Below are 13,081 nucleotides of genomic sequence, written 5' to 3' on the forward strand. Positions count from 1 at the left end.
CAAGGTTACACGAGGTGCCACGCGTTCTCGCTAAAATTCATAGAATCCGTCCGGACACGAACCTCGTCCGATAGCCTGTAATTTACAGTTATTAAGCGAAATGAATCAGTCGACGGTTCCCGTGAACGGGTCGCCATGGGATTTTTGTTAATGGCGATCGTGCGTCTTCCAAGCGAAGGGTTCTAATGCGCGACCAACTTCTGAACATTCGTTACGTGCTCACGTAATTACCGATCTCGCGTGCTGGTTTGTCGACGTGTTTAAGAGAGAAAGGGTGTCGGATGAGGTTTAGAGAGGTCACGGAGATAAGTGGATGCGGTTCGTGTGACGTCATGGATTTGATGAGGATCGACCTGTTAGGCAGACATCCCTGGAGCCGGGATATTTAATACCGTTTCGCAAGTGTTACAATTTATTAGCAAGTTCTCTCATGAAGAACGAAGATACGATTTTTTTTTTTCTAATTAAGTTCTAATCATTGTAGCTGCGACCCTAAATCAAGAGGTTCAGAGATCTTGATGCCTCATGAAAAAAACAATCCATTTTATGACAAAAATGAGTAAGTGTAATTTAAAACAGTGAAGACATTAGAAGAATTTATAAACACTCATATTATTTTCCACCTATTAAATATATTAAGACACCAAACAAATTTCTATTTCACTCGAGTTTGTCGCGAATCGGGTAGAACATCTTTATTTGTCGTTAAGATCCGCTGTCTACTTATATCGCTGTTAAATGAATTATCATGGGTATAATTAAGCTCGGTAAACATTCCCAAAGAAGAATATATGGATGTTATGTCTAGGTAGCGGATTGTTTATGCATTGATAGTAAAATCCCTTAAATTAAGGGAAGCAATAACATTCAATTTAGTTTTTCTTTCATCCAAACGATGCAGACAATTTTTATTTTGCATAAAGATCCGGCAGTTTAGACATGACAGTCGGCGGCGCTGCGACAAAACGGGCTGAGGGGGAGAGGGTAAAAGGAAAAAAAAAGATGGTCGAAAGGAAAAGGGGTTGAAAGACGGTCTCTTGTTCGGCAGACCGTCGTAAAATCCGGGCGGCTCGTCTCGATTCGAGGCACGCACGGAATTTGCGAGCACCTTTAATGAGGCAGTTTTATATCGGCGTCGGCAACACCGAGGGGAGGTTGAGAACCCGAAGGTGGCTCGTGCTCGATGATGACCTCTGACCGCGAAGTCCGAAGAGTGAGACGACGAGGCCATGCCTGGGCACGCGAGGCCCAAGACTTCGCCCCGAGGCACGCGCACCATTCCCTCTTTCTTCTCTTTTTTTCATCTCCCTTTCTCTTTTCCCTGCCCATAACCACAACCACGACCACGGACCACGACCACAACCGTCGCCGCAGCCACCCTCTCTACGACCTCGTTCCCTCTTCCTCGCTCTCGTATATCTTTTGCACTCTCTCTCTCCATCGTCCGTTCCTCTTTTTTCCCCGGTTTCCCTCAGCCTCTTCACGTAATTTTGCGGGATTGGCCGGTGTCATGCCGTGCAAAAACACTGCCCATAGAACTCCATGATGCGGCGCGGCAAGTGGCCGACAAGGAGAGAGAAACGGTGGTTGTTTTGCATGTACGCGCCGTGTGTTCCTCCCCTCCCACTTCATTCTTCTCTCCTCTTCATCCTCCTCTTCCTCCTCCTCCTCTGTACCGCCTGCCTTCTTCTCCGTGGATCGAGATCCATTCCAAGATCCTTTGACCAGAGACCGGGGCGTGATCGGCGTTCAGATCGTCGGCATTTCTGTACCAGCTATCTCCAGATTGGAATATTTTGATAGGCCCTCGCGGATGGGGCTCGATAGAATCTTCGTTGCGAAGTTCCGCTTCGAGATGGGGCAGGGAGCACTGTGGCTGTCAGGTTCACGGGTTCTGAACGCCCGGTGTGTCCTGTATCTCGTACTTGCCGACGAGGATGTTCGGGGGTAATCCCTTTGTTGCGTGCACTTTGCGCATTTCGTTCGCTGACTGAGCCGCAGACGATTAGAAATGTTGCCGGTCCGCCGGCAAATTACCTCCTGAACTTAGCATCTTGATCCTTGTCGTCGATCTTTGTCGTTGTCGTTGGTCGCAAGCTTCGATAGAACTCGAATGTATCAGTTATTTTATAGTTGTGGAGGTGGACAAGATTTGTGAATGTTAAGAAAACTGCACTTTTCAAATGTACTAATAAGAGAAGATAATTGTCAGTGTTGCAACACAGAAGATCAATCGTACCTCACCGTTCCTCCAGCGAATTAGGCGACATACCTGGAAAGAATGTTTCAACGGGCAAAAAGCACATGCGGATCGGCTGCGAACTGACCGATTATAGTTGTTTGCAACAATTGCGACCCCGACAGATGGACAACACGTGCGACAGAACCACGAAAACGATGAGCGAAAGTCGCCTATAAACCACGGCATTGTCGCCTAAATCCACCCTTAACCAATCCTGAAAAAAACCGAGGTGACGACGGACAGGACACGACGCGACGAGACAGATAGAGCAATCCAGGAAGCGTAAACACGAGACGAACTACCTACTCCGCCTATAGACATCTTGAAATCGCGAATCATTGAATTCAATCAATTCAACCGACTCCCACTTATTATACACAACCAGGCTGCTGTAAAAAAGATGCAAGATGCAGTATTTCCTGATGCATACTGAGGGAAGGCAACAACACCCAAAAGGATGACGCTGAAAATGTGTCATCGAAAAAGCAATGCAACTTTACGGTGCAACCAGCAACACAAAGGAAAACCGTATGCAAGAAATAAACCGGTCCTTGGTCGATGTATCGAGGCGGGTCCCGAGCGACCCGGCACCGGCGGGCCTCGGGTCTCGACGATAACGAAAACATCTGCCTTCTGCGGTCGGTTCCAGCAGGCGGGTTGAAATGATCCGGTACTCGTCGAGCGAAGGGTTAAATCCACAGGTTTGCTCGTCGTTCATCATCCGTTCGAAAGAAGAAAGTTTCCAGGCGAACAACACAGATCAACACGGAGGAATATAACGCACAGAGGGAGAGAGAGAGAGGGAGAGAGGGAGAGAGAGAGGAGGAACAGGGCACGGCGCCGCCATCGGAGTCGCTCGCCGGATATCAAGACGAAGGATACGCGGGCCAGGTATATCCGCGGCAAAGTTCCGAAGGGGGCGGTGTGAAGGGCGTAGCCCGCTAATTATAATTATACTACGCCGGTATTAGCAGCGTGAAATGCAACGTAAATTCTGATGAAATACTCACCGCCCCTCGGGGTCCTGGCGCGGAGCAGCGTGCAGCTCGTTTGCCAAGCAGCGCGCGCTTTGTTTCGCGGCCGCGCGAGTCGTAGATCGACCTCCGCATTGTCGTACATTACCGCGTGGAAATAAATGAGTTCGTTACGCGAGAAAAACGAGAGACACGCTAACGACACACGGCCAGCCGACTGGCTTGGTGTGGTTCGCTTGGTTGGTTGGTTGGTTGGTCGGCTTGGTTGCCTTGGTTGGCTCGCTTGGTTGGCTGGTTTCACTCGCCCTATCTGGCTGGTTGGTTGGCTGCCTGCCTCGCTGGCTGACTAGTATGCGACCACGTCATTGCACCGCGCCGCGATTCACCGCCATTCCTACGTTCCCGCTGTTATGCTGTTTTAATTACGTCGCATTAATTACCAGGCAATAATTCGAAGCGAAACGTCGATGCCGCTTCCCTTCGCGCGGACTTTTAAGCGGCTCCATCATCGTCGCGACGCACAATGGGTCGAGAGTATTGGACCATTCAGCAAAACAATGCTAGATTTTGAGAACATACCTTCATTATTTTATTTTTTATCAGGTCGTTCGGCAAGTAATTTCGTTTCTCGTGTAGAGATGGCATTGCTTCCATTTGTTATTACTGGACTGCGGATCTTCATGCATTTAGAGTAGAAGAAATTGAAAATTGAAGATGTCAATATATGATTTCTCCTCTGTTAAAATCGTTAAGGGAAGAAGTAATATTCAATTTAGTTTCTATTTCTTGCAATTGATGCAGACAATTTTTATTTTGCACAAAGATACGCAGTCTAGTTATTAGCTAAGCCTTTAAGCAATTTTTTCAAAGATTTTCACGATCGAAATAAAATTTATTCTAGATGGCAAAGAGTTGGTAAAGAATTATCACATTCTACGAATAAGAAAGATAAATTTATAAATAACGATCAATGAAAGCAAGTGTTGCACTTGATTGCACTTGGTGGTGAACGTAACTGCTTTTTTAAATATTAGAGTAGATCAGTTTGAAACGACTGCGCCAGGTTTCTGTGTCTGACGACGACTGGCTGGATCTACTGCGAAATCATGCTGACCGAAGGCTCCATTCAATTCCGGCGTGACTGAATCACTAGAAATGTTTTAAACAATCCTATCAATATTAATAGCGAAGAAGTGTTAATTCTAATTGCTTAACGATGTAAGCGGCTGGCTAATAGCGTGAAGCAAACACCGTGCTAACAAACAATTAATAATCGTCTGGAATAAAATTGATCTGTGCCGCGCGTAAAGTAAACGTTCCATAAATCAACGTGTTAGATATGGAAACTAATTACAGTCGAAGTGAAAACCAGAATACAGAGAATGCCTACATCCACCGAAAACTACCTTCCCACGATTCGCTAGACTACTTTCCCTTGCATTAGCAGCAGTCTGGCATTACGTTTTGAAAAATTGCAAAACAAATATAAACGTTCACCCACGAACACCATGCTCGACGAATTGCAGTGCGTTTGACGCCGTCGCAGCGTAAAAAGGCCAGTCGCAAAAATGTCTTTAATAACAGCCGATCGATCAAAGTTTATCGGGAAACATACCGAGGGAAAGAGAAACGCGGTCTCGGGTACAGCGCGGCGGTTCTAGAAGCGAGGATTATCGCTCGCGGAACCCTGCATTCCTAATTCATAAATCTGCCCTCCCGTTCGCTAATTGATAATAGTAATTACACCTGCGTGTCGCTCAAACGGCTATGCAGCAGATTGTACGTGCGCGTGTACCCGCCACGTCGTTATTTATCATCGTCGACTGGGCTCGAGGATTGAGTCCCTCCGCTTGGCTCCGCTTCGCTCAGCTCCGCTCGGCGCCGATCCGCGCGGCGCACCGCGCCGTTCACCGAACAGGAAGGCGGGCGTTTTCTCCTAGTGCACTAATAACATAGTGGCGACCTGATAATTAATAATGAAACAGCACGGGGGCTGGCTACAAGGGGGAAAAGTGGGGAAGAACGTGCCGTGCCGGCCCTGTTACGCTCCGCGAGCGTCGATGCACCGCCTTTCCGCGTAATTGCAAGGTGCAGCGGGCTACGTGCGATTCGTCGACGGAATCCGACAACTAGGAACACGGACGGACCCCCGGTGCATCCTCCGATTCGAGAAAACGAAGCTCGCAAAAATCTACAGGCTGATTCATCTTACAGGAAACGCTGTTCAAACGATGGTAAACATTTTCGGACAAATTCTGAATGGCCTATTTTATACGAACCTGGATGAGGAACAAGTTTAACTTGTCAATGAAAATCCAGAGCTATAAAATCACAAGTTTCTAGTCCGGTATTAATTTTTCAAAAGATCATTGAACGGTAAAATTGAGATTTGTCTAGAATGTAGAGGATCTTCCAAAGCGTCGCGCAGTGGTCCTTTCCATTGATTTAACTGGCCAAAATTATATATAATATTTAATGGTCCCAGAACGTTTTTTGAAGAAGTATTTTAGAAACAGGTTTTAATACTTCTTCAAAATTTCTTGGTACATTTGACATGAAAAGCAATATAGAATTTCTATTATTAGAAAGGGTAGAATTTTTGAAATCAATGAGAAGGACCGCTGTGTGTCGCAGCATTGCGAGCGCAAATTGAAAGAGCAGTGACGACAGACAGCAGCCGGCTTAAAAATTGTATTATTCAAGGTTTCGCTAACCCTCGTCGCAAACCCTCTTTCTTCTTTTTATTCACACCGTCGGATATCGTTTCGCCGCGGTTTTCCTCGGCTCCGTCGTGGTTTTTCTATCAAGAACTCGGACTTCGTCTCGCGGTCTAAGGCAAGACTCACCGCAAATAAGATAATCTCCATTATAAACTCGGGGGTGGGATGAATAAACGACGGGGAGTTATTTACTCGTCTTGGAAAGAGGGGAGAAAGGAAACAAAGTAATAACAACGGAACGGGAATAAGAAGGCAGGTTTGAATCCTTAGTCGGTGCCGCAAAGATCTTGGTCGCGCAGACGCCTTAAGATGGATTCCCATCGTATTATTTCGCGGTAAAGGGCTTCCTCGCAACCTCGTTTTCCGTGCAATTCCGCGAACGTTGCTTTCACTGACCTGCGATAACCACTCGACACTTTATTCCGATCAGCCACCGGATTATTCGCGAAAATTCCTCTTTCATCTCGTCTCTTGCGTTTCCTTTGCAAAATTCAGAATTAGACATTTGAAAGGGAAAGCTATTTTTCAAATTTCCTAGACGATTGTTATTTACAAACAACAACTACAGTAGGACCTCGATTAACCGCACAGACACGGCACGTATCCGATCAGACAAATATTCTTCAGAATGCTTTTGAATAGAAAAAGAATATTGAAGCTATGTTCGCTGCATTAGAAAAAATTAATAAGTAACATTTTTGTTTCATAAAATAGGTACTTTAGTTACTTTAATTACTGAAGAACTTGTAGAAACAGAAGAGAATCGGAAGATAAGTACCTACGAGGTCCTACTTTAATTCCAAATAATCCAGTACACCGTTACCTTGATATTTTCTACTAAAACGTAAAATTGGACGCGCAGAAAAGTAACATTCGCAACAGCCTCGTTCCGCCGGAAAGAAATTGTAAAAAGGTTCGCCGTAGAGAGAGAGTTCCTTTCTTCACGTTCTACAAACCTTCGTTCCTAATTCGTGGTTTTTTCATTCGCGAAAGAATTTTCGAGCGACTGAAAAATTCACGAAAATAATACAGACGGGAAACGTAACTGCAATTGAAACGGGATACGTTGGTTTATGCGCCGGCCTGTGTGCTGCTTAACTTTATCGACGCCTTGCAACGTTCCGACATTGTTACGGTTCCACGTAAAAAGTAAATAACTATACAGACAAAAGGAACGATCCATCTTTAATTGAACCTCTCGTGGCGGGAGCTACCGTTTCCTACGCAGGTTAAATTCCCTGAATTAGTAATCCCGCATGTTGGCAAATAATGGAGAAGAATCGCGGTTTGTTTCCGCTAGGAGAGCCGCGGCGGTTTTAATTTCAACGGGGGTTTGTTTAACTCGCGTGCCATTGTAAAATCCGCTGTTCTTATCTGCTCGTCCAATTCTCCTTTTTTTTAACTAAACAACATGACATCTACAAACTCAATTTTATTTTACCGAGATCTCTTTATTCTGAATTGTCTTCGTTTCTCCTTCGTGAAATTCTTCATTTTTCATTCGTCTTTCATTGTTGCGAATTTTCTCGCATTTCCAAATACAACGTAAGAATTGTACGGTGAAATTTCATTGTTTATCTTCTGGACTTGAAGAAGTAATTGCGAAAATATGTATTCGTAGCGCCAGTCTTACCACGGTCATTAGAGTTTATCCGAGTGACTTCAATGCTGCGTGTCGCAATATTCACACATGTGTCGGTAATCTGTATTTAATGACCGGAAGCTTTAAACGTGCGATATCTTAATCGAAGATCACTGATATGCAAGTGTGACTGCATTTATGAGCAGCTAATCGTTCGCGGAGACCTGCTCGGTCTCAAGCTCGGAACAAGATGCATTTTAAGTTGCGACATAAATAAACTCCATTTCAAGACCCAGCTCAAACAAGAATATTTTTGCGAATATCTAAGAAACTAAAAGAGACCACCTATGACTTGCATAGGAGAAAAAGTTCTTTGTAATCATGACCTTGACAACATATTTCAATTTCATCAAAATCAGAGAGGAAGTTACGTTCCGACAAGTTCATCTATTTAATTTTTGAAGAATATTAAATACAATCAATTTACGAAGTGGAGTGATCGAACAAATAAAATAAGTGAATACTGATTAAATTGTTGGAGAGAAGCAATGTTCACAAACTTGTCAATAATTTCGTTTTTTCTTGGGTTGTGTTGTATTTGTTAATATACCAAGATAAATTTCTGGTGAAATCCGTAAATAATGACTGGTTGTGATCCTACAAATATTCAGTTGCTGATCAAATAATTTAAATTTAAGCAATCATTGCCGAGGTTCGCGTGATCTCTCAACTCCGCCGAGGTTCGTAGGCTCTTGTTCGCCCTAATTTCTGGAAACTGCGGCCGGAAAACATGTTAGTAAACCAGATGGACTTAACGTGCCGTGTCGAACGATGTACTGGCGAGATATGTAAACGACTGGATATGAACGTGGCTATGTCCGATCAATTCTTTTGGTCGATGGCTCGTGAGATAACGCGGCCGTAATTATCAGTAATTAGCAAATTTCTGCATTCTTAAAGGTTCCCACTTATTCAGCTGTCAGGGCGATTAACTCGACAACTCCTTAACCTCGTTGGTGTAAAGACCATACTCGCGGAAAGGTATTATTATGCGAACACATTTCATGGGGCGATTGTGCAAATATCCTTGTGCATTCAACGATACACGTATTCTTTGAATTTCTTAAACGACGACATTTATTGATTGTTCTTCACTGTTTTACAATCTAGTTGCCCCGTATTTATTTTTTCTTTTCATTATATATTTAGTTTAAATATAGTTGGAGTCACAAAGTGTTATTGATTAATAGAGTGCGGATCTTTATGCATTTATGGCTCATAAAAATTATCAAAAACTGTTGAAGTATCAAATTCAACAGAATTTAGTACAATTTTTATTTATTTTCGATCTACAAATGCTATTACCAATGAAAATAGGATTTTATTTGATTCCGCTTTCTTCAAGTTTGTCTACAGAACATGAAAATTGCACAAAGCATACATAAAATTACATACATCCGCAGTCTATTGATTAATTAAAAAATTGTGGGAGTTGTATTTGACGGAGAGATAGCGCTGTACACACGGACTCGTGTCACGTACAGTGGATTTACAATTGCAGCAATCCAGTTGCATAAGAAACGACGCACTTACCCAAGACGCACTGCAGTCACTGCCTCCGAGTGTCTGAAAGGCCGGCATGCATCTGAACGTCATTCTGAGCCTTACCACCGAAATTACTATCGAAACGTTCACCGCGGTTCTCCGGTCACAACTTACCTAGAACAAAGCGAAACACTTACTTAGCGATCGATTGAACCAAGCAACAAATGGAAAACGTCGAATTATACCACAAACATTAATTGTGGGAAGCAAGAATAAAATAAAAATTGATTTCATCCCTTAATGATTCTTTTACTTTCAGATCAAATTTTTGCTGTGTCTAATAATAATAAATATGAATATTATGTTTGAAGAGTTCGAGTATTCAGACCAGGGACCAAAAATAACAGTTATTCTAAAATTTTCTGCGATAAAAATCATTAATAAAAAGTTGATTATTATTGAAATTTAAGATAATCTACACAAAATATAAAGAAAAAAATTCGAAGAACAAAAGGGTTAAAAAATATCGATTTTTATATAATACTTTTTGGTTACAAGTAACAGTTATTAGTGTCCAAAAAAATAGATCCTCCTCGATAACTGTTATCGATGAAGAAAAACTGTTTTATTATTGAGTTGTCTACTCTTTTTCGGATGGAGCAAGACTGAAATTCATTGTGAAGGCTTCGTACAACAAGACGAATCAACAGACCATAAGAACAACAAAAAATCTATTTGTTGACTGTCTTTGTTAACGGACGACTCCGTTTCACTCGGGAAATACGCGTATCGATATAGACGAAAATATTATACAGATTACTGGAAAATTCAGAAATATAGACTCCCGTATTTATCAAAACTAGCGTGCATAATTTACGCTATGCCCGCAACTCAGGTTAGCGTTGCACGAGCCTTTTCTACTCTAAAATTAACGCTAGATGATTTGCGGTGTAATTTGTCAGGAGAAAATTTGGAAAAACTCATGTTTGTCACATTAAATTTTGATTGTAGCAATTAATTTTATGAATAAAAAATGTATGAAATAATTGATTGTCTACCATTTGAAAGTTGTACTATTTAATAATAATTATTACAAATTTCCTTCACCAATAACTGTTATGAGCGATCGAAATAAATTTCTCTCATCGATAATTGTTATGAACACAGTCGAAATAAATTTCTCTCATTGATAACTGTTATCAGTAGACAGCGGATCTTTATGCAAAATAAAATTGTTCAACCTGAATTGCAACAAACTCGAGTGAAATAGAAATTTAATTTCTCTCTTAATATGGTTGACAGGTTGAAAAGAATGTAACAGTCTTTTTACATTCGTCTAATGCTTTTCCTCTTTTAAATTACACCTACTCATATCTGTAACAAATGCATAAAATCCGCTGTCTAGTTATAAGTGATCAAAATGAATTTCTCTCAACAATAACATTTACCAACAAGAGAAAAGATTTTCGGTTACTTTATAATCCTTATTTCTAATCAATACCATTTTAGTCGATGAAATACTTGTTATTCCATGCCTTTTTTTCTTTTTGGTTATAACAGTTAGGGTCCCTGATTCACACCTTTATTTGTAAAGCAGAAATCGATTCAATGAATGCAATTCAATATAAATATTTAGTATGAACTGTATAATTTAAAGACTTGTTCCTAGCCAAGTCTCTCTCGTGAGCAGACGCGTAATCAATTCATTTCGAACGTCCCATTTTGTCGCACGCAGTATTTGCACGTCGAAAGCGTTCGAGGATATTTACAAGCGCATAATTTTCCATAATTGGACGTCCAGGACGTTTGTGTATGCGGGTTAATATAGATGCGACCGAGTGTTTTATATTTGACATGGCCTGCCTATTTCTCCTACATACAAACATGTGTTTTGCGGTGCGGCATCGTACAACGCGATTTGCATAACAGAGGCCAAGCGAACTTTTTCTCGGATGTTAATTACGATGCGCCCGGTTCGGCTCGGATCGCGGGAACACGAAACGCAACATTTCAGGAAAAATTCTGTCACGAAATCCTGCGGCGCGACGCACGGCTAAAGGATCGAACACCTGCTTCGCAGTTGCCCTTCGCAGTTACCTGCGGCGCATTAATGCAGATGTAAGTAGATCACCGCGGGTGTTCCTACGAGGAGCTACCTCCTCCGCTGCCCTTTTATTCCCTTCTTCTACCCTCGGTCCTCCTCTTTCTTTCGCGTTCGTGTTTAATGCGTGTAATCTCGTGTAAAACACGCGTCGTCGCCGGTTACCCATATGCTAGTCATTTGTTAGAAAGCGTAATTAGCACAACCGCTTCGCTTTGATACCCCACTTGCTCTCCTTTTCTTCCCTGCACTGTGTGCGTGTCGTGCTGATTTTCATTAAACCCTCGCCCTGCTGTTTAATTCATAGATTTCGGATCGACACGACATTTTTTTTTTTTTTATTTTGTAGAAAATTTCTTCACAGATTTATTTCAACACAATACAGAATTCCTCTTTTTATTACACCATGTTGTGTAATAAAACATGTTGTGAAGTTAATAATGCAAAAAGGGACTGGAACCCTTCCACAGTTCACAATTGTCTTGTCACTCGGTGTGCTACAATGGATCTTCCATCCGAAGCCACGTCGCACAGTTACAACACTGTTTGTCTTCGCAAATTCCGTAACGCGCCAGCGACGTTGATGCGGAACCACCGCCATTTTGCCGCGATGACACACACAGTTGCAGTCAAAATAGCAATCCCATGAGTCGCTCGTTCTCGCGACGTCAAAACACGATGAATAATATCCGCGAAAAACACTCACAAGCACCCTGCATCGCAGCATAAAATCTTCAAAAAAAATATTGACGATTTCTCGAAATCACATTTGCCAAATTTATAGTAACGTGTGAAGTCTTCGAACCTCGCGCCAGCTTTGAAAATACGTAATGTTGATGTATCGGTGTGATACGTGGCCAGTCGGGACGAGAGAAGTGGACTAATTTTGAAAAATTCCTCGACGCGAGACCGGTGTGGACTTCGCTTATTCAGGTATTCGAAAAATTCGACCACGGGTTTCTCTGTTGCGTAAGCGATGCCCCTTCTTCGGGCCGTTTCGGGCTGATTACTGGGCCGAACGGAGCGCATTCTTCCCGCCAGCGAATAAAACCACGAGGAGCAGGGACTACAGGAATAGGGGAGGGGTCCAGAAGCAGAGGATCCTGAAGAGGAACGCGACGACGCAAAAAAAGCACGCGAACACCGCGAGGAGGATCCTACGTATGACGAAGCATCGGGGAAGCGTTCGAATAAAACTGTGGACCACAACGATATCTCTCTCTCCCTCTCTCTCTCCCTCTTGTTCCTCGTTTTGTCTCCTCTTCATCATTCGTTACTCTCTTTACGTTCGACTATTCTCCACGCACGCGTTTTTGTCTGGATATGAACCGGTTCTTACCGGCGTCCTTTATTTTCTAAGATCGGACTGAAATTGAGAGAGCACCGTCTCCAGCCACTATGCACACGACAGTTTTACCCCCTGCGCACAGTGGGCCAATTCTAGCGACGAACAGAGTTGTGCTAATTTAAATACATTGTGATTGAATTACATTGTATTTTGTATACACAGTATTTGAATTACATTGTAACTGCATTACATAATTCGAACCTTTCACTTAATGTAATTGCTAATTAAGCGAATAATGAGTGTAATCAAAATACAATGTAATTAATATAAAATAAAAGGTGGAGTGGGATAAGTGCGTAAACGGGGCAAGTGCATTAACTGGTAATTTTTATTATAATATGAACGAAATTTCTCTAGCTTGTATTTATTTATGTAGTATAAGTTAGTATGAACTATTCGACATGGATGTTACCCAAGAATAAAGGTGTTTTCCTCGTTTAAATCAACCAATAACAAACAGTCACGTGAGAAGTACACGTACAACTTTGAAGTTACCCTGAACGTGCAATAGTTTACAAGTTATTAATATATGCTGTGTTGTTATTTTAGGTAAGTACAACAAATATTGA

General features: G+C 42.3%; 1 protein-coding gene across 4 annotated transcripts in view; it reads right to left on the reverse strand.

The window, feature by feature from the left end:
- The window catches only part of Tfap-2 (transcription factor AP-2), a 267,614-nt gene that overhangs the window by 141,043 nt on the left and 113,490 nt on the right, over positions 1-13,081 (reverse strand). For 2 of the 4 annotated variants that reach the window (XM_076425761.1, XM_076425762.1), the window contains exon 3: positions 9,112-9,237. The exons of 1 other annotated variant lie outside the window; for it this stretch is intronic. In XM_076425761.1, the coding sequence (XP_076281876.1) occupies positions 9,112-9,237 (126 nt within the window). The remainder of the gene's footprint in view (positions 1-9,111; positions 9,238-13,081) is intronic. One more of the 4 variants, XM_076425763.1, reaches the window with a different exon arrangement.

This window comes from Lasioglossum baleicum, chromosome 6 (assembly GCF_051020765.1).
Source record: "Lasioglossum baleicum chromosome 6, iyLasBale1, whole genome shotgun sequence".
In the NCBI taxonomy this organism is placed as follows: domain Eukaryota; kingdom Metazoa; phylum Arthropoda; class Insecta; order Hymenoptera; family Halictidae; genus Lasioglossum; species Lasioglossum baleicum.